This window comes from Mustela lutreola, chromosome 2 (assembly GCF_030435805.1).
Source record: "Mustela lutreola isolate mMusLut2 chromosome 2, mMusLut2.pri, whole genome shotgun sequence".
Classification (NCBI taxonomy): Eukaryota; Metazoa; Chordata; class Mammalia; order Carnivora; family Mustelidae; genus Mustela; species Mustela lutreola.
In genome coordinates, this window is record NC_081291.1 from 118328056 (window position 1) to 118349214 (window position 21159).

General features: G+C 41.0%; 1 protein-coding gene across 1 annotated transcript in view; it reads left to right on the top strand.

Annotated features, from left to right (window-relative positions):
* The window catches only part of KLHL6 (kelch like family member 6), a 55996-nt gene that overhangs the window by 24177 nt on the left and 10660 nt on the right, over positions 1-21159 (top strand). Inside the window, exon 3 of the mRNA XM_059163354.1 lies at positions 14058-14507. Within this exon, the coding sequence (XP_059019337.1) occupies positions 14058-14507 (450 nt within the window). The remainder of the gene's footprint in view (positions 1-14057; positions 14508-21159) is intronic.

Here is a 21159-nt window from a genome sequence, read left to right on the forward strand (position 1 = left end):
GAGGATATATGTTTTCCAGCGGGAGTGGAGTTGTTCGATCATTAAGAGGTAGAAGGAGTCTCAGGAAGCTTAAATTCTTCTTAAAACCACCCCTGGTATTAGCTCCACCTGCCCTGGCCTTGCTCTTTCTCTGGGATTTTAATATTCCTGCTTTTGAGGGTTCCGAGGGACAAACTCCTTTGTAGGCACTTGGTCTGACCTCTTTCTCTCAGCAAAGCCATTTGCCAGTCTTCATAGTCTGTGGTTTGGGGTTACTGATAACTCCCAATTTCATGGAGGAGGGAGTTTGTCTTTCTGTTTCTTGTTCTCCTTTCAGTTTTGGGTGATTTTAATAAAAACTCTTCAGATAGTAAAGAGTTTTGTAATGTTACAAATATTTTCCATTGGTTATTTGACTCATAATTGTTGGCTATGACTTTTTTATGTACAAAATTTAAAATTCGTGTTTTGTCATATCTATTGTTCATTTCCTTGATGTTTTTTTGCCTTTGTTACATGTTTTTAGAAAGAACTTCCCCACTGCTTAATTATATCTTATTCACTTTAATTTCTGTTAGTCTTGTTATGTCCACACCTTTGATACTTAAATCTTTAATGTATCTGGAAATTAATTTTAGCATAAAGTTTCTCCATGTCCTCATCCTCTTGCTCCTCCACCTCCTCCTCATTTTCTCTCAAGTGGGAGCAACTTCAGTAGAGATTTTGGTTTTAATCAGAGGTGGAAGGAAGAGGAAATAGAGACAGGTTAGAGAGAAAGCATGCTCTGTTTATTATTGATTCCCCTATTCTGGTAATCCCTCATCTCAGAATTTTCCAAATCTCATTCACTTTCTAGGCAAAAAATAACTAAGTTTCTCTTTGAGGCTGTTTTACTTATTTTCCTATGAGTGTTAATTCTTATAAAAACAAGAGAAGAGTGCTCTGGGCATCTGGGTGTCTATTTAACCTACTTTCTAATTTCTGTTGCTTTTGGATGACTTGCTTTGAAGTCTCAGGTGAAGAAAACTGGGAATATCTTCATGCTTGAAAACACCACAAGGGACAGAAGTTTATAGGTGTTGAAATCACTTTGTGATTTAAGAAAAGTATGTATTCATTTGAATGGATAAAATATACCCTTATTCCAAATTCAGAAAAACAGAAGGGGAAACAGTGGAACATTTTGCCATGTTCACTTTTAACCATGTCTTGCTATCCTTCATATCCTATGCACAGTGTGTGTGTGCATATATTAGTCCCACTCATTGTCTCCAGTTTTTTAAACATGAATGTTAGCACACTATACACCCCATCTTGCATTTTGCTTTTTTGGGCTTCGTGATATATTTTGGAGATTGTTACAGATCAGTATGCATAGAGAGTTTTCCTTCCTTTTTTTTTTTTTTTTTAAAGATTTTATTTACAGAGAGAGAGAGAAATCACAAGTAGGCAGAGAGGCAGGCAGAGAGAGAGGGGGAAGCAGGCTCCCCGCTGAGCAGAGAGCCTGATTCGGGGCTCGATCCCAGGACCCTGGGATCATGACCTGAGCCGTAGAGGCTTAACCCACGGAGCCACCCGGGTGCCCCCCATGTGCTCCTTAATAGAGCCTTTCTGGTGGCTGCAAAAAAATTTTTGGGTCTCCTGAAAAATGAAACATGTCGAGTTATCTTAATGGTCTCTTATAAGGCAGAGTGGTAGAGTGTAAAGAACATGGGTGCTGGAGTCAGGCAGAACCTGGGTTTAAATTCCAGTTCAGTCATTTATTTGCTGTGTGGATGTGGACAGGTTACTTAGATCATCTGAGCCTCAGCTTTCTTATTTGTAAAATTAGGATGATAACAATACTTTTACCTACCTTTTAGGGAGAGTTATTTAATGAGATGCTATTTGTAAAATGCCTGACGCATTATAGATACTGGATAGAATTTTCTTCCCATTATTTGTACATTAATTTTAACTTTACTTTGGACAGTTAGTGCCTTGAATAAACTGGGCTGATATTGAGCTGTGAGAACATTTTCCTATGCCATCCCCAAATCTTTGCTTTGTCCCATATTAGGATTATAAGAGACCATGGTTTAAAGTTTTGTTTTATCATATTCATATGATACTTGGTTAGTAGAATGAATTGGTCTGGTGCTATATTTAATTAACACAGAATTATAGGTGGAGAAAAGAGTGACAGAATGGGCATTTTATCTTGTTATTTTAGAACATCCACAGAGGCCAATACCACATTTGTGGGACTGAAATTGATGGGAATCAGAGTATCTTATGGTAAAGGTTTTTAGTTGTCTGGTGGTAAAGGTTTTTAGTTGTCACACCATTGCTGATGCTCAGCTGCTCTCTCACTTTCTCCTTCTCTTTTCTGCTCTCTTGCTATTATCCATTGATTGCTTCTATGCAGAATTTCCCAGTCTAGAAAGAGATCTTTCAGTTGACCCAGCCAGTCACCACTATTGCTGTATGAAAAGGGCTTTCTGTGTGAGGCAATTTCATGAGTTGCTGGCCTCATGAAGACAGCTAACCCTGGGGTCAGTTACCATTACCATTGTCAGTTGTCATTGGTCCAAGCTGCTGTGCCTAGGGTGGGATAGTTTCTTTCAGGAGGAAGGTTAGTGTGGGGAAGATACTGAATGAATTGCCCATAAAAGGAATTTGCAGTAATCTAACCATAATTTATTGGTGAATATGGGAGAAATACATTTTCTCCAAGTAGTTTCTAGAAAGGTAAGAGTAAGAGAAGCACCTATGAGGAAAGGCCTGGGTGACCCTTTGCATGGAAGGAAGGGTTTTTGAGATGAATGTCATCTATTGGGGGCCCCAAGAACTTGCCTTAGCTGGAACTACAGGCTCTTGAGTTCTATATGAGCAAGGCAATTAGAAGCTATAGAGACTGTAGAGTGGGACAATGGCTCTAAGAACTTGGTAAGGGTCTTCGGTTTTAGAGAACTGCTGCGTTCGTTTGGAGAACTTTGTCATATTTGTTACTTTCATTTTTATTATTAAAAACTCATGAAAGAATAAGGGCTTATGAGTTTGTCAGCAGGCAGCAAAAGTTGTGAGGCCATGAAGACCAGCTCACCCCTCATTTAGTTTTGGGACAGAGGATGCATAAGATAACAGAGCAGCTGGTTAGAAGAAGGAGCTTAGAAGCCAAAAAGAGATCATGTTGTGTCCTGAGGCCTGACATGAGGAAGGAAAGGGGACTGCCAGAGTGGGAACCTCTTCATCTGGCCTGAGCCTGAGGAGAGACAAGCCACAACACGCTTTGGGCTGACATCTGTACAGATGAGGTAGCCATGTGGTCAGAGGCTGACCCTGGTGGCCTGGGTTGGGTTCTTGGCTTACTCAGTATGTGGATCATAGTCCATAAATATTTGTTGAATCAATGAAGGCATTCATTGTTCTTGCTCATTATTAGCTGAATATGTGGACTGCCTCAGAATTTGCTCAAGACCCCCTCAAAAATTGTCTGACTTGCTTTAAGAGGACCCTAAGAAGCCCATTCCCAACTTTAAGTAGAGGAAGAAGTATTCCCGGGTTAATACTAATAACTGCCTTATTTTTAAGTACCTGCTAAGAGCCAGGCACCTAGCAAAAGCAGGTCTCATTATTGCAAGTTATGGATGAACCTCTGTTGTCATTGACAGGGACCCACAGGTTGTATGGACCCAACATCAGAGTAGTCAGTTGATCCAAGCAAGGAAACCAGCCCAACAATTTCTTTGTTGCTATCTAGATAAAATCCATCTGTTGACTGATGCCCCACACACCCTCTTTGTCAACCAGTGTTACTTTGTGGCCACTGTAAGTGTTAAGACATTAGGGTTAGTTTCCTGGTCCACAGGCAGTGATAGTTGTGCTTTTCAGAGCATTTACTATGTGGCAGCTCTTGCCTGTACTGTTTCATTTAAAATGAGGTCAGTATTTTTACCCCCAATTTAAAGATGGGAGAAATAAAATTCAGTGATATAAAGTTAAATGTTCATGGTTTCATGTCTAATGTGAGAGGAACCTGAATTTCACTCCTGTCTGCTTATGCTAGCCTGTGTGTTCTCCACTGCACACACCACATCCATCCCTAGATGTGAGGCCCAAAACAAGTCATGATCCTAAAGGCAGCTGGGGCATCAGCAGCCTCAGAGGGGGCTGCCCAGTGGAAAATTCTGGGAACCAGTGGGGCCCTGTAAATGTGTCGGGGGTGAGATTGGCACAGCTGCCACCCCTCATGCCTATCTCCCTCTGGGGTAACTAGGACACTTGGGACTGCCAGGTGTCCCCATCTCAACAGTGAGCCTGTATTGTCCACGCTGTGTCTCTTTAGTCTTTACAGCTCTGTGTTTAATCTCAGTGGTGACTTTGATTTTTAGGTATAACTTACATTTAGTAAAATGTACACATCTTAAGTATATGGTTTTTTAATTTTTTACATGTGTTTGCAACCATGTAACCACCACCCAGATCAAGCTCCAGAACATCCTTGGCATCCCAGAACACTTTCTTTAGAATCTGGGTTGCTTATATAGTTATAGGGGATGTTTACATAATGCCAGGACATAGTAGAAAGAGGCATCTGGCCCAGACTTACCGTGGTTATTTGCATCATTGGTCCGTGCTGGCAACCTGCTGGAGCATCTGTGTTCTCATCAGTCTCTCTCTGATCATTGACACCCTCACCCTCTGCCATCAGCTGAAAATCCTCAGGCCCACCAGGTTCTGGCCCTCAATCTTTGTGGGCCACTTTGCATTCTTTGTCCCATTTAGAAGGCCTCCTCAGGTCTGCCAGTCCTCTCTTCAACTTCTGTGTCCCTCTCAAAGACACACAAGAAACTTCCATTTGCTCTCTGTGCCAGTCTGGAACTATAGGGAACTTGGAGCGACTCCCATAGACCCCCTTTGTCTAGAAACAATGCTTTCCAGCTTCTCTTCTGTGGCTGCTCTACTGGGTTTCTGCTTTTCTGATTTCATTTCGGCAGTCAAGGCACACATTCTTTTGCTCTCACATCCACAACCTCTAAGGAGCTTTTTGCATCTCCCTTACTCTAGAGTTTGATCTGGGTTGGGAGATCATCTCAGAGACCTACCTGTTTTTCACACTTTTACTAGGCTCTTTCTCCTCTTTCTTCCTGTCCTGGGAATCGTTGTTGGAAAGATGGCTCCTTCATTGTCATCCATTCTCCTGTATCTACTGCTTTGATATAAACTTTACGCCTAGACTCTTTGGCATTCTGGCTTTTCCAATTCAAAGGGCCCAGTTATTACCACTAATTGAAGTTTTGAAACTATTTTTCTACTATAGTACTGAAAGTGTATTTAGAAACTCAAAAACCAAAATTGTATTCTTTTGTCTATCCTGTTACCCCTTCCCTGGATGTGAAAGCCTGAAATGCCCTAATTGTTGCCTGTAGGTTGTTAAAATTTAGGAAGTGAGATATCGGTTTTAGTTGTAATGAAAACCCATGTTGCTACCAGATTCTGACTTTTACTTCTATTTAATTACCTCAAATTACTAACCATTCTCTATGTGCAAGGTACTTACAGGAAACTATCAGAGGGAAATAAAGATAAAAGTTATAAATATAGATCACATTTATTTAATCATTTATCATATTCTTCCCCTACATGATCCCATCTGATGTTGACATTTCTGTGAGTGGATTGGCCAGGGAGTACCCTCACAGTGAGACTGCAATATGGGCTTTATTATTCTCAACACTTTCCAGAAGAGGAAACTGTGGCTCACAGAGAGTTCAGCTTATCAAAGAACAGGTCATCAAAGATTGAAGCTATGATCTGGGGCCTAAATCCAGAACTTCTGACTCCCATTCCTGCTACCTACCACTACACCTAAAGCCTCAAAAGCAAGGATTTCCACTGTGCTTTCAAACCACAGAGCAATCCAGTCAGACCTTGGGGCAGAGTGCCTGAGTAGAAAAAAGTTCTGGGTCTGAAGGAATGGGTAGAATGGGTAGGATTTTGACACATTGCAGCTGGGTTGGAGGAAATGTATTCTAGGCAGAGAGAACTTTAGGCTGAGACTTAAGTTTCCACCTTCTCTACCTTCTGTTATAGCTATCTGCTTCTCTATTACAGCTATCTGCTCATGGACATGCTTCTCAGGATTTGGCTTTGCTTAGATGCCCTACTAGTTCTGCGCTCACCCTCTAGCCCCCAACATAACCCATATCCTGAGGATCAAATATGTCCCAGACACAGTTATTCCATTTAGTCCCTCCCTGGCCTTCATTCTGTTCCTGGGCTGAGTCACGATTCTCCAGCTGTGGCTCTGGCCCATTGAATGTTAGTATGGCCCATTGTAGTACTCCTGCCCCCATGTGTGCTACTGGCCTGTTGGGGGCCCCACTGGTTCCTCTGAAACTTTAGTAGCTGTCTGTTGGCAGAATCTTGACCAAACTTCCCACACCCCTTCCTTTCCCTCTGATTCCACTTCTGAGGTCAGTCTACCTCTATAGTTGTGTCAGTCCCGCAGCACTGCCCCACCTTAGTGAGCACATTTTGCAAGTCTTATTCCCTTTCCTGCCCACCCCATATAGCTTCCAGGAACCAGACGACCCCTCAGCAAAGTCTAGAGCAAGGATTGAAAGTTTGGAGGGAGCAGAGGACATCCTGGGGGTAGGGGACACATATTTCCATTGGTCTAAAATAGATGTATACCTGAGAAAGAGGGAAAGGGGAAAGGATGGGAGATTAGGATCAGTGGTAATTTACAGTTTTTAAGTATGAAGACTCCTCTTTTGGGGGGGCAGGAGGAGCAGAGAGAGAATCTTAAGTAAGCTCCATACCCAGTGTGAAGCCGGATGTGGGGCTTGATCTCATAGCCCTGAGATCATGACCTGAGCCAAAATCCAGTCAGACACTTAACCGACTGAGCCAGCCTGGTACCCCTGAAGACCTCTCTTTGACATCAGTACACACCCCATAGAAGAACAACTTTACTTTTCATAACTATTGTCTGAGAAGAAAAATGGTGACAGAAGATTTATTGTGAATTCACAAACAATTCACTGAAAAATCACAACAATTTCAAGTGATTTTTTTTTTTAAGATTTTGTTTATTTATTTGACAGAGATCACAAGTAGGCAGAGAAGGCAGGCAGAGAGAGAGGAGGAAGCAGGCTCCCTCCTCTGAGCAGAGGAGCCCCATGCAGGGCTCGATTCCAGGACTCTGAGATCAGGGCCTGAGCCGAAGGCAGAGGCTTTAACCCACTGAACCACCCAAGGGCCCCTGATTTTGGTTTATTAATCTCATCAACACATTATGTACTCTTCACAAACACTGATTTCTTGGGACTTGAAGGTAAGAATACCAATGTCTATATATACCCTTTGCAATAACTGTAAGGTCATCTGGGGACTGTGGTCAATGAAATTGCTTATTTGGGCCAAAATAGGGTTCAGTTTTTCTGCACTTGATTTGAAGGCACCTCTGGGAGGTGTGGAATTATACTGGTTAAATCTGTTAAGACCCCATATTCTGGAGAGCATGAAGGGAAGCAGAGGAGGGCCACTGGAGTTGGGGAGCAGGGGGTAAAATCTCACTGAGGCAGAGACTTCTCATGGGAACAGCAGCCATGTCTCAAGTGGTTTCTTTGATTGTATTTTTAGTTTCCCTCTTCGAGAGTCAGGTGCCTGACTGTAACCTTTTGCTCACATGTCCCCTCAAACAGGAAGTTGGCTGTCTGTTGCCATTATCTGTCATAGCTCAGCTTTAATAAACAAGTTCATGTGTCATAGGGACAGGCTGAGAAAGAAAATTTATGCTAACATCCTAAGTAATCTTGACTAAAGAAAACAATTTATATGTTATTTATATTATATTTACAATATATATATAATTAATATATTATATTTATAATATATATTGTAAATATAATATAAATAACATAATTGTTTTCAATTTATATGTAAACAATATATATGTAATATATATGTAAAACAATTTCAAATTGAAAACAATTTCAATTTATATGTAAAACAATATATATTGTTTTACTATATATTGTAAATATAATATAAATAACATATAAATTGTTATTTATATTTATTGTAATAACAATATATTATATATGTATATTATATTATATTTATAATATATATTGTAAATATATATTGTAAATACAATATATAGTAAATATAATATAAATAACATATAAATTGTTTTTTAGATTTTATTTATTTATTTGACAATTATTATTTACAATATATTATTTATTTATTTATATTTATTTACAATATATTTGCAATATTATTTATTTATTTATTTACAATATATATTGTAAATATAATATAAATAACATAAAAATTGTTTTATATTTATATATTCATATTCTAATATTAATAAATACAATTAATTTAATTATTTATTTTAATTAAATACTAATAAATATCAATATTAATATTATCTATTTATAAATATATATTTACAACATATAGTAAATATAATATAAATTATATAAATATAAATTATATTTACAATATATATTGTAAAGAAAACAATTTCTTGTTCCCATGACTGCCCTGTACATCATAAGTTTCCCAACCACTGGTTAGGATGCTGCTGTACACCCCTCGTGCTCGAAAGTGTTTCTTGAAGCACTTTCTTGAAGTATTTTGGGGGAAATGTAGGCAACTTGGAGATCTGCACTACTCTTGTCCTCCTAAGTCCTCTTCAGACTCTCCTGGAAGTTTGTTAGCTCAACACTGTGACAGTTACAAAGGCAGTGCAAAGGCCAGTAAGATGAGTGAGCTAGCCATGACCTTGAGTGCCATCTGTACCACCTACTGGCTGTGTGACCTAAGGCAATGTATTTAACTCTTTGAATTCTCTGATTCTTCCTCTGTGCAATGGTTTGGGCCTGTGTATATGTATATTTTTAGTAATATTACTATAAAAATAAGTAATAACATTTTTATATTACTATAAAAATAAGTAATAAAACCTTGTATTATATATAGATATATAATATATAAAATACCGGCCTTGTTATTACTTATAAAGTAAAAATAGTCATTAAAAAAATAAAACATTCATTAAATTAAAAAATGGATGGGAAAGTATCTAACAGATCTTGGTGCATGCTGGGTATCCAAACTATTTTCCTTCTCTCTTTCTTTTCCTTCTTTTGGTAGAATTTGTGCTAGGTGCTCTTGGAAATAAAACACAACTATGACCTACCTAGAATCTGCCCTTGAGATGCTTGACCATAGTACAAGGGAGAAATGTAATCAGTGCTCCACAGAGGGGCAAGTGACTTGCCCAGTGGAGCAGTGAGGAGGGAGGAGCTGATTCCATGTTGGCAACTGGAGAAGCCGAGAAGGAGGAAGTGGCTCTTGAGAAAGAACCTCACGAATGGATAGGATTTCTCTGTTTCTTTTCTCTTCTCTCCTCATTCATTCTCTTCCTTTATTCTTAAGCAAGTATTGACCCAGAATTAAAAATATCCAGAGGTAGAGAAGGTTTAAAGCACAGTCTGGTTAAGACCCTCTGGTTCTGTCAGCCTGGTTCTCCCTCTTGTGCTGGCTTTGTCCTCAGGTTTATGGATAATAGAGAGCAACTCAGTGTCTCCTGTAAACTCAATTTCGGGAAAACTGACACATGTGAAAACAGATGTTTGTACACCATCATAGGGGTTCACAGACTCTGGAGCCCATCCATCAGTCCCAGATTTAACACTCTGAATGAATAAAATAACCCCTATGTAGACAAGTTGATGGTCATGGTACTCTTATCCCCCATTTTTTTTTTTTTTTGAAGTTAACTTGAAAGGGGCCTTTTCAGTTGAAAGGGTGAACCATCCTGAATCCTTTCTTAAAAAATGGAGCTCTGAAGTAAAACTTGCCTAGGCAGAGAGAGCAGGATTTTAACAGATAGTGATAAGGGAGAAAGCTGGTCCAGGCTGATGAAGCAGCATGAGCACAGAAAGGCACTGTGACAGGTGAGCTTAGAAATATTTGGGTAAGGTGAGCAGATAGGTCTCACTGTGGAAGGGTTCTATCAGGGTGAGTTCTGGTGACAGTACATGGCTTGAGGGGTAAGAATAAGGCTAGGTCTTCACTTTTAGGCAATGGAATCCCTGAACTTTGTTACATGCATTTCTCATACTTATAGTTTGATACTTGTGTGATTATTTGATTATTAATGTCTGCCTTCCCCATTGGTCTGTCAGGTCCAATGAGCATAGGCGCTATGTTTCTTTCTGCTCAGCTCTGTACTCCCAGCACTAGTTGATGGCCTACTACATAATGATGTTCAGGACACATTCTAGAAATTAACAGGTGGGTGAATAGAGGGATGAACAGTTTCTTGGTGGGGAGCGACACTTTGGATCAATGTTTCTCACAAATGTGAGCTCTTTCGTGGTTTCCTTCTTTGCTCATCAGTTGTCATCAAGCAGGGGTAGAAATTAGCACCTTGTTGGCCAAGCCTTTTTTTGGGCAGATCACATTATCGGAGCTCTCCTTGGTGAGGTGTGCAAATCATGGTTGACATCTGCCAGGTTCTTGATTTGTGCGCACACAGTTTGACCTAAGGTAGCTTGAAATGGTCTAAAAACATGCGTTTTTGGAATTAGATAAGACTGGTTCAAATTTTAGCTCTACCTCTTATTAGCTATAAATTTCTGAGGAAATTACCTTACTTCTCTGGATCTCCTTTCCTCATCTATAAAACAGGAATGACAATAAATAGCTATAGTGTTGTAAGGATTAAATTATCTGGGAATATAAAGGGGCTGGTTCATAGGGGGTGTTATTTTTTACATTTTGTTTTATTTTCTCATTGTGTACTTGAAAATCATGAGGAAGTATTTTATTTTTTCTGATTTTAAAAGAAACATCATATTGGATGCCTTGGTGGCTTAGTTGGTTGGGTGTCCAATTCTTGATTTCAGTTCAGGTCATGATCTCAGGGTCATGGGATTGTGCCCCACTTTGGGCTCCACACTGGATGTGGAGCCTGCTTGGGATTCTCTCTCTCTCCCTCTCCCTTTGTCCCTGTACCCTTCTCCTGCTCCTGTACTCCCTCTCCTTCTTAAAAAACCATAATAATAATAAATAAAATAAAATAGCAACTTCATGCCCAATGTAGAACATTTGTTCTAAACAGCAAAGTCTAAAAGACAAATTAATTGCTTTATCTATAACACTGCATTTGAAATAAACATGATAGCGTTTTGATGTGTTGCTTTCTAGTGTTTTCTCCATTCATGAGAAACTTTATTTTATTTCTTTGTTTCTATGAGAAACTATTTTAAATAGAGAATTCTATCACATGGCACTCAAAGCAAGGGAGTACAAATAGGTGAACAGTGGGGCGCCTGGGTGGCTCAGTCGGTTAAGCACCTGCCTTCAGCTCAGGTCATGATCCAGGGTCCTGTGATGGAGCCCTGCATCAGGCTCCCTGCTCAGTGGGGAGTCTGCTTTTCCCTCTTTCTGCCGTTCCTCCTGCTCGTGTTCTCTCTGTCAAATAAATAAATAAAATCTTTAAAAAATAATGAAAAATAAATAAATCAAAGATAAGTAAGTCTTTCTCTCTACCCTGACCCCAACTACCAGTTCCCCTGTTCCCCAGAGACATCTGCTATTACCAGGTTTTTAGGTGACCTCCCAGGGCTAGTTTACATATTTAGAAAATCTATTTAATCATCTTCTCACGCAAACACTGGAATAGTGTACCTGCCCTTTGCACTGGAGGCCTCCACAAAAGTGGGTTCCATTTCAGTGCTCATAGGCATCTGTGGGCAGGGCCATTTAGGGCTCTGGTGACAAGTTCTGAGGGCTAGCAAGACTTGGTCTCGGTTGTGCATTTTTACTCTTTGAACTGAAAATCTGCAAACAAGAAAACAGGTGTTAGAATTCTCAGTCTCAACCGTTTCTACAGTTGCTCATGCGAGAAATAGATTGCAGGCAATGGCCAAGGCCAGCAGACAAGGCAGTCTGAAGCAGAATTCAAGCTTCTCCAGCATTTCACTGACACTCAGTCAATGTTTCTAAACTGATGGCTTGAATGAGTGTTCTGACATGGAAAGATAATATCTTGCAATTGGGATTGATTAGAAAATCAGAGATGTGTGTCTCCTAGAATGCTCTGGAGTGAAGGCCAGAGCCTAAATTAATATGGCTTACTCTGAGACCAGTCCTGCTCCACTGCCCCGCTACCCTCAGTTCATCACTGGAGCGTCTCGTCTCCTCTGCAGTTTGCACCCCATCTGATCCAGGTCTGTCCGTCCAAACTCTCACTGGGTTATCTCACTGCCTTCAGACCAGCCCTCCCTGCCGGAGAGACCAGGTTCTCTCTACTCAGACTTCCTCTTTCCCTCCTGTTAATTAATTCATCAACCCAAGAACACTGAGAACTTGACCTTTTACTTACCCAGGGGACAAGGAGGGGGGATAGGAATTTGGACTTGTTCAGAGCTAAGCTCCAGAGAGCAGTGAATAAGAATGAACTGGTGCATTTGAATATTGTACACCTGAAACTAACATAACATTGCATGTTAACTATATTGGGATTAAAATAAAAAACTTAATAGGGCACCTGGGTGACCTAGTCGTTAAGCATCTGCGTTTGGCTCAGGTCATGATCTCAGGGTCCTGGGATCGAGCCCTGTGTTGGGCACTTTGCTCAGCGGGAAGCCTGCTTCTCCCTCTCCCTCTCCCCCTGCTTGTGTTCCCTCTCTTACTGCCTTGGTCAAATATATAAATAAAATCTTTTTTAAAAAACAACTTAATAAAAAAAGAAGCTGATGCATCTGAGGCACCTCATCTGTAAAATGAATAATAAATAATATAATGGATATGACAATGCTTTGTAAGTGGTTAAGTGCTATATAAGCATAAGGGGCTCATATTTTTATAAGGATGATGATAATTTAAAACTAAGACATGGAAACCAATAATTTTACAAATGAATTTTTAACTTACTAAAGTGCTACTTATTCATTTTAGAAGATTTTTAAAATATATAAAAAAAAGTAAGGGAAATTCTCAGAGTCTTATTAGAAAATGTGATATCTTACAGTATATATACAGTATCTGCCCTTTCTATCCCTATGGGACGGTGTCTATGGGAGGATTATTTTTGCTTTGGCAACAAATTTTGCCCTGTGATTTACTGTGGCCAATTAAGTGTGAGTGGAAATGACATGTGCAACTTCTGAGCTGAAATTTTAAGAGCCTAGTAAGGCTCTGCCATCTTTTTTCTCCTGTCACAAGACTGGCTTTTCTATCATTCTAGATCTTGGAATGAAGACTTCTGTTGGACATGTAATGTGAGTGAGAAATAATCATTTATTCTTGTCAGTGCCTGAGATTTGGAGGTTAATGCAGCATAAATTGTCCTAAAATACCTGCCACAGTGAAATATAATAACTGTTAATATTTTGGTGTATATCCTTCATGCTTTTTTCTATACCTATATTCTATATTTTTTAATAAAAATAGGATCATAATATACCTATGATTTTGTGAAGTGCTCTTCTCATTTCAGCTGCAAAATTTTAGTATATATCTCTCTCTAAAACACAAAGATTCTTTTTGAAATATAATCACAACATCATTATCACACTTAAAATGAAAACTAATCCAAACAAGGTCCAGATTTTGCACAAGGTTGATGTGTCTCTTACATCTCTCTTCATTTCTAAGTTCCTCCTCCCCACCTCTCTCTCTCATTTACCCTTGAGTTGTATTTGTTGAAGAAACTGAACTGGTTCCATAAAGTTTCTCACAGTCCAGATTTTGTTGATTGTATATCCCCATGGTACCATTTAACATGTTCCTCTTTCTATTATATTTCCTGTAAATTGCTGATTAAATCGAGAGACTTGATCAGATTTAGAGAACAGATATTTAAACTCAATACATTATGAGCATTTTTGTTGTGTTAATGACTACAGAGTTGTCAAAAATAAGAATCTATATAATTTCTTTAGCTGGTCCTCTACTGTCAGTCCTTTGGATTTTTCTCATTTTTTGCCACCATACACAACTTTCTGATAAGGCTTCCTGTGGACTGATGGTTCTCTGGCCTGATTTGCTTCCTTCTGTTCTCTTAGTTCCTGCGGATGGTGGATGCCTGTGCCAGCTTCCTAACAGAAGCCTTGAACCCCGAAAACTGTGTTGGAATACTGAGGCTGGCAGATACACACTCGTTGGACAGTCTGAAGAAGCAGGTTCAAAATTACATCATTCAAAACTTTGTGCAGATTCTGAACTCTGAGGAGTTCCTCGAACTTCCCGTGGACACTCTGTACCACATCTTGAAGAGTGATGACCTCTATGTGACCGAGGAGGCTCAGGTGTTTGAGACTGTGATGAGTTGGGTCCGGCACAAACAGTCAGAACGACTCTGCTTGCTCCCCTATGTCCTTGAGAATGTACGCCTGCCACTTCTGGACCCATGGTACTTTGTGGAGACAGTGGAGGCAGATCCTCTTATCAGACAGTGCCCAGAGGTCTTCCCGCTGCTTCAGGAAGCCAGGATGTACCACCTTTCGGGCAATGAGGTGAGTTGACATTGAATGAGCCTGTAGTTAAGCAACGAAGTAGAGGAGTCAGTGGCCTTACAGAAATATAGGTGAGGCTGGCTTACCAATCTTTACAGCACAGAGAAGGCACTGTTCTGTTTGTGGTTTGAGTCAGGCAGTTCCAAAGGCCCTGGATTTCTGATCTGTAAAATGGGGCTGACACGACATAAACACCTACTGAGAGGACTGAGTGAGATGGGAAATCACTCAGCACCATGCTGGGCACATCCTCCCTCATCCCAGGGCATAAGGGTGGAGGTTGGCAGGGGTGACACATACAGGATGGAATGTGCCCTGTCTGGTCGCCATCCCATAGGAGTACTGCTTTCCTAGTTTGCCTGCTCTGGAGAACCATGGGTCTCTTGGATATCCTATGACATTACCTTGGTTCAGACTGCCATTGTTTCCTTCCTGAGTTTCTGAAAATTCCCAAAACTCACCTTCCTGCCCTCAGTCTGGCCTCCCTCCAATTCATTCATCAGCTGGATGATCTAAAACTCAAGCATGAGAGCACCTGGGTGGCTCAGTCTTTAAGCAACTGCCTTCAGCTCAGGTCATGATCCCAGGGTCGTGGGATCGAGCCCCGCATCAGGCTCCCTGCTCAGTGGGAGGCCTGCTTCTCCCTCTCCCACTCCCGCTGCTTGTGTTTGCTCTCTAGCCGTGTCTCTCTCAGTCAAATAAATAAATAAAATCTTTAAAATTAAAAAAACAAAACAAAACTCAAACCTAATTATTGTGCTCTTGGGCTTATCCTCTTCACAGCTCCCCATGACTCTCAGGGTAAAGCCCACACCCTTCATGCCTGAGCTCCCAGAGTCTCGCTTACCTACTTTACCTCTGCCCATTTCTCTAGTGCCATCTCTAGCCTCTCCCCACTGCTAGGGTCCTGTGCACTGCTTGCAGTTCCCCAAAGTGGATGTGCTTTTTCATCCACTTAATGCAGACTAAGGCTCAAGTGCTTTTTTCCTCTTTCCATCTAGTTGACTTCTGTACCAGCTGCAAAAAGTTAAAAGCACCACCTCAGAGACCTCCCTCATTCCCCTAGCACCTGGTGCATTGCTCTGTTGTAGCACCAACCGCCACATGGTAACCATTGACTTCCTCATCTGTAAAGGTCTCTATACTGGCAGCTTGTTATGGTCAGAAATATGTCTTATTGGACTTTCCATCTCCAGACCTTACGAGAATCCCTGATATAGAGTAACTGATTGGTAAATGTTTGTTGAATGAATAAATAGGTACCAAGATGATGAATACGCATATCATTTGGCTGTACCTGGTTCTCCTTAACAACTTCTGAAGAAGTGTTTTATTCAAAACTTCATAAACACAAAAATAGGCTTAGTGGAAAGGAACAAAACCATCAGGAAATAATAATATAGGGACAGCGTGTTAAGTTTATACGCATGAACACACACACCTATATACCACCGTACAGTAATTCTGGGATAGGCTTCTAAACCTTCATTAGGCCATTGATAGAAATCCTAACCACAAGTGGTTTAGAAATTATCTGTCTGAGGCCACCGGAGCCTCCTTCTTTTCCTATATGTCCTTTCCTATTTGTGTGTTGCCCTCAGATCTGCTGTCATTGATTCACTCTGCAACTATCCTGAAATGTTTAGTACAATTTACCAGTGATACTATCAGAATCAGGAGGTCAGGAGGGTTTTTGTTTTTTTAAGATTTTATCTAATTATTTTAGAGAGAGAGATTGAGAGAGAGAGAGAAAAAACGTAAGTCAGGGAGAGAGAGGGACAAGCAGACTCTGCACTGAGCTCGGAGACTGATGTCAATCTCACAACCCTGAAATCGTTAACCCAGCCGAAGTCAAGAGCTGGGTGCTCAACAAGCTGAGCCACTCAGGTGGCCCAGGAGTTTTCTTTGTGAGATTTTAAAATACAAATTGTATTTCTTTAATATATATAGGGTTATTTATTTCTTCTAGAATGCTCTAGAAATTCAAAGAATTTCCCCATTTCATAGAGGTTATGGAATTTACTGGCATAAAGTTACTAATGGCATTCCTTTATTATCCTTTTAATATCTGTAGAATCTATAGTGATGTCACATCTCTCACTCCAGATATTAGTAGTTAATGTTTCCTCTCTTTTTTTTCCTGATCAGACTGGTTAGACGTTTATCAGTTCTATCAATTTTCTCAAAGAAACACCTTCTGGTTTCATTAGTTTTTAGGGTTTATTTTATTTATTTGAATCTAATCTTGATTATTTTCTTTCTTCTGCCTACTTTGGGTTTAATTATCTCTTGTTTTTTTAAATTGGAAGCTGAAGTAATTGATTTGAGAACTTTCTTATATTTTCTAGTATTATCAGTAGTGCTATAAATTTCCTGTGAACTATTTTAACAGCATCCCATATATTTTAATAAGCTATACTTTTATATATGTATATATGTATTTTTTGCAAATAAATTCTGAACACCGACTGTGTGCCAGATATGGCACCAGCACTACAAAAACAGTGTCTGCCTTATGGTCTATCAGAGAAGCTAAGACACTAAGTGAATGAACAGTGATGAGTAGACTGAAAGAGGGAGTCCAGGCAACCATATGGGTCCTACCACATGCTAGGTATGTGGGTCACTGGCAGATGGCTCAGCACTGGGTCATCAAAGCCCTCATAAAACTGCAGACAGTGTTTGTCTCTACAGCTGCTCTCAGTTCAGTGTTCAAAGTATAGAGTCTTGCTCAACTACACTTCCAATATCCTAGCTATTTTATTTCTGCTTCCTGTATCATAAGTCCCTAAAATATAGGTAAAAAAGGTTTTCTGCTGATAAAAATTACCTAAGTTGCTGCTAGGAAGTATGTACTCTGACTTTGGTATTTGCAGTATGTGGGAGAGTGGCATTATGAATTTTGGGTTTAGGAGAGGAGAGAACTCTGATATCTGGAAGAGTTTCCAGTGGCAGGAACTTGGGCTTTAAATTTAGGCAGATCTGAGGGACGCCTGGGTGGCTCAGTTGGTTAAGCAGCTGCCTTCGGCTCAGGTCATGATCCCAGCGTCCTGGGATCGAGTCCCACATTGGGCTCCTTGCTCTGCAGGGAGCCTGCTTCTCCCTCTGCCTCCCATTCTGTCTGCCTGTGCTCGCTCTCTCCCTCTCTCTCTGATAAATAAATAAAATCTTAAAATAAATAAATAAATAAATTTAGGCAGATCTGGGCTTTAATCTTGACTGCACAATTTACTGACAGTGTGACCTTGGGTAAGCCAGTTAGCTGCTTGAAAGCTCTGTCCTGACCTATAACATGGAGACAATAATGCCTACCAACTGATACAGTGAGAATTAAATAGGATAATGAATGAGATGTGGTTAGCACAGTGTCTGGTGCATGGTTAAGGCCCCACAAATGAGACTATTCTCATTCTTTTGCAATTCCTTTATGGTGCACTATCTCTCACAACCAGGCATTTTCTCTCTCTAAATCTAGGATTTATCTTTTCTTTTCTTTCTTTCTTTCTTTTTTTTTTTTTTTTAAAGATTTTGTTTATTTGTCAGAGAGAGAGAGAGAGCACAAGCAGGGGGAGTGGCAGGCAGAGCAGGCAAAGCAGGCAGAGGGAGAAGCAGGCTCCCTGCTTAGCAAGGAGCCTGATGTAGGCAGGATACCAGCATCCTGGGATCATGACCGGAGCCAAAGGCAGATGTTTTACTGACTGAGCTACCCAGGCATCCCAGATTTCTCTTTTCATTGTGTCCAAGGGTTACTGCTTTTTCCCAAATCCACCTCAGGGCACTTTCTCTTTCCTGTTTTACAGTCTGGGTAACTGAACTAACCAACCATGGTGATCTTTGAATTGGGGTGTCAATTGCCAGTTCATTCCTTGAAACTCCCTGAATAATCCTGGGTTTCCTCCTGATAATGGTGGTCTAAGTCTGGAGGCTGCTCTTTGAACACAGTTATCCCCTTAACCTTCCTTTTCCAAACTTCAGCTCTTCTTGTCCTGTCATCATCTCTCCCTTTTAACCTTTTTCCTCCTCTAAGTTTAGGGAGGTGGAAAACAGTGGGATCTTTTAGAACCCTAAAGCAGATGTCAATCTACATTCGATTTAGGAGTGGTAGCTAGTACCTTCATAGAGAGAAGTCTTTGGGGGCAGATATAGTTTCCCCTTTATTTCATTGCCTCCTAAATGTCTAGTGACCACCTTGATTTATACCCAAAGCTGCTCTGGCATGTGTGGTGTCTCTCACTCCTGAGTGAGGCAGAGGCTCACCCCTGAGGACAGCTTTGTTAAAGCAACATGGTCTCTTCTGCTGGTCCCCTAGTATAGGCCTTGTTAATGAATAGTCAGCAAGGTGCAACTGTTCTATTTTTAACAATCTGAAAAGAAACTAGTTAGGCCTAATTGTTGCATGTGATTCACTGGCAAACCCTTCTGTGTGTCTGCAACAAACTTGCACATCTCTGACTTCAAGACTGGCCTTGTCATGATGCCTTTGGGGTTAATATTTTGTCAAATGTAGCTGAATTTACAGTTTGATAATAGTGCCACCACTTAGGAGTTCTGTGGTGCCTAGTGATGAGGTGGGTCTTAATACCTAACAATGCCATCAACTAGATGGTTGTATTAGTTATCTATTGTTGTGTAACAAATTGTCCCCAAACTTTAAGGCAATAAACATTTATTCTCTCACAGCTTACAGGAATCTAGGCATGGTTTATTTGGGCAGTTCTGGCCTAGAGTCTCTCATGAAGCTGTAGTCAAGCTGTTGGCAGAGGCTACAGTCATCTCAAAGCTCAAACAGGGTTGGAGGATCAAATTCCAGGCTCACTCACAGGATTGTTGACAGGTGTCAGTTCCTTGCTGGCTGTTGGCTGGAAGCCTCAGTTTCTTACCACGTGGGCCTCTCCACAGCAGCTGGCTTTTCCAGAGAAAATGGCCCCAGAAAGACTGTGAGATCCATCAAGATGAAAGCAGTAGTGCTTTTTTATTTTTATTTTTTAAAGATTTTATTTATGTATTTCACAGAGATCACAATAGGCATAGAAGCAGGGAGAGAGAGAGGAGGAAGAAGGCTCCCTGCTGAACAGAGAACCCGATGCTGGGCTCAGTCCCAGGACCCTGGGATCACAAACCAAGCCAAAGGCAGAGGCTTTAACCCACTGAGCCACCCAGGCACTCTGAAAGCTGTAGTGCTTTTTATTTATTTAATTTAAAGATTTTATTTATTTATTTGACAGACAGAGATCACCAGTAGACAGAGAGGCAGGCAGAGAGAGAGGAGGAAGCAGGCTCCCTGTGGAGCAGAGAGCCCGATGCGGGGCTTGATCCCAGGACCCTGAGATCATGACCTGAGCTGAAGGCAGAGGCTTTAACCCACTGAGCCACCCAGGTGCCCCGCTGTAGTGCTTTTTAAAACCTAGTTTCAGCACTGGTAAATCATCACCTCTGCTGTATTCTGCTGGCATAGAGGCCAATCCTGGAACAATGTCGGGGGAACAACATAAGATGTAAATACCCTGAGGTGGGGATTGCTGGATGCCATTGTGGAAGCTGGTTACAATGGTGATCTAGACTGGAAAAAAGTCTGTATTGGGTCCTGGGTTACCTAACACATTCATTCATTCATTCATTCTTTCATCCATTCATTCATTCAATGAGTGTTCATAGAATCCCACAACCTCCAAGCACTATTATTGATGCTGAGGATCTATTGGAGAATAAGGGCCATCAGGGGACCTTATAGTAAATTACAAAGAAGTAGGAAAAGTGTTGTGATAGGAGAATTCAGGACTGTGGGAACAAGTGTAGAAAGTCAAGAATGACTTCTTGGAAGAAAGGACCAAGGGACATTACAAAAAATGCCTGTGACTTAAAGGGTAGGTGGATGGGGAAGTGGTATGGGAAATCAAGGACAAATATTATGGGAGGATCCAGATAGCAGGAATGCAGAGTTTTCAGTCAATGAGAGCAGTCTTCCACAGCCTAGGACTCAGGAATAGGGTCCCAGGCTAGGAATCAGGAGTAAGATCACAGCTAGTCCAGTCCCCTACAGGCCAATAGGGTATTGAGGCAAGAGAACAGCCACTGTGAGGAAGATGGGGCCTTCAGGGGAAGGCCGAGGTCTGGCTTTCAGAACTGGAATAAAGGTCATACAGGGACCAATTCTGGGAAGCTAGTGCTATCATCTAAGCATTGCTCTGCAGTCCCTAATTCTTTTTTTTTTTTTTTTTTTTAAGATTTTATTTATTTATTTGACAGAGAGAGATGACAAGCAGGCAGAGAGGCAGGCAGAGAGAGAGGAGGAAGCAGGCTCCCTGCTGAGCAGAGAGCCTGATTTGGGGTCGATCCCAGGACCCTGGGATCATGACCTGAGCCGAAGGCAGCGGCTTAACCCACTGAGCCACCCAGGCGTCCCTGCAGTCCCTAATTCTTTTGAAAGGACCAGATTGGTGCTGGAGTTGCATCTCAGCTGTGGGGAGGGGAGATTTAGGGACATGAAGCAGGGCAGATAGTGGGAAAGAAAATGGCAAAGTGGCAAAATTTGTCTTTGGTGCCAGCTTATTGCTCAGATCCTGTCCTGCCAGCTTGGTTTCTCACAGTGACTCCAAGTTCCCAGGACCACCCCTCCCACCCTTATCCCAGCTGTCTTCTCCACTGTCAGTGC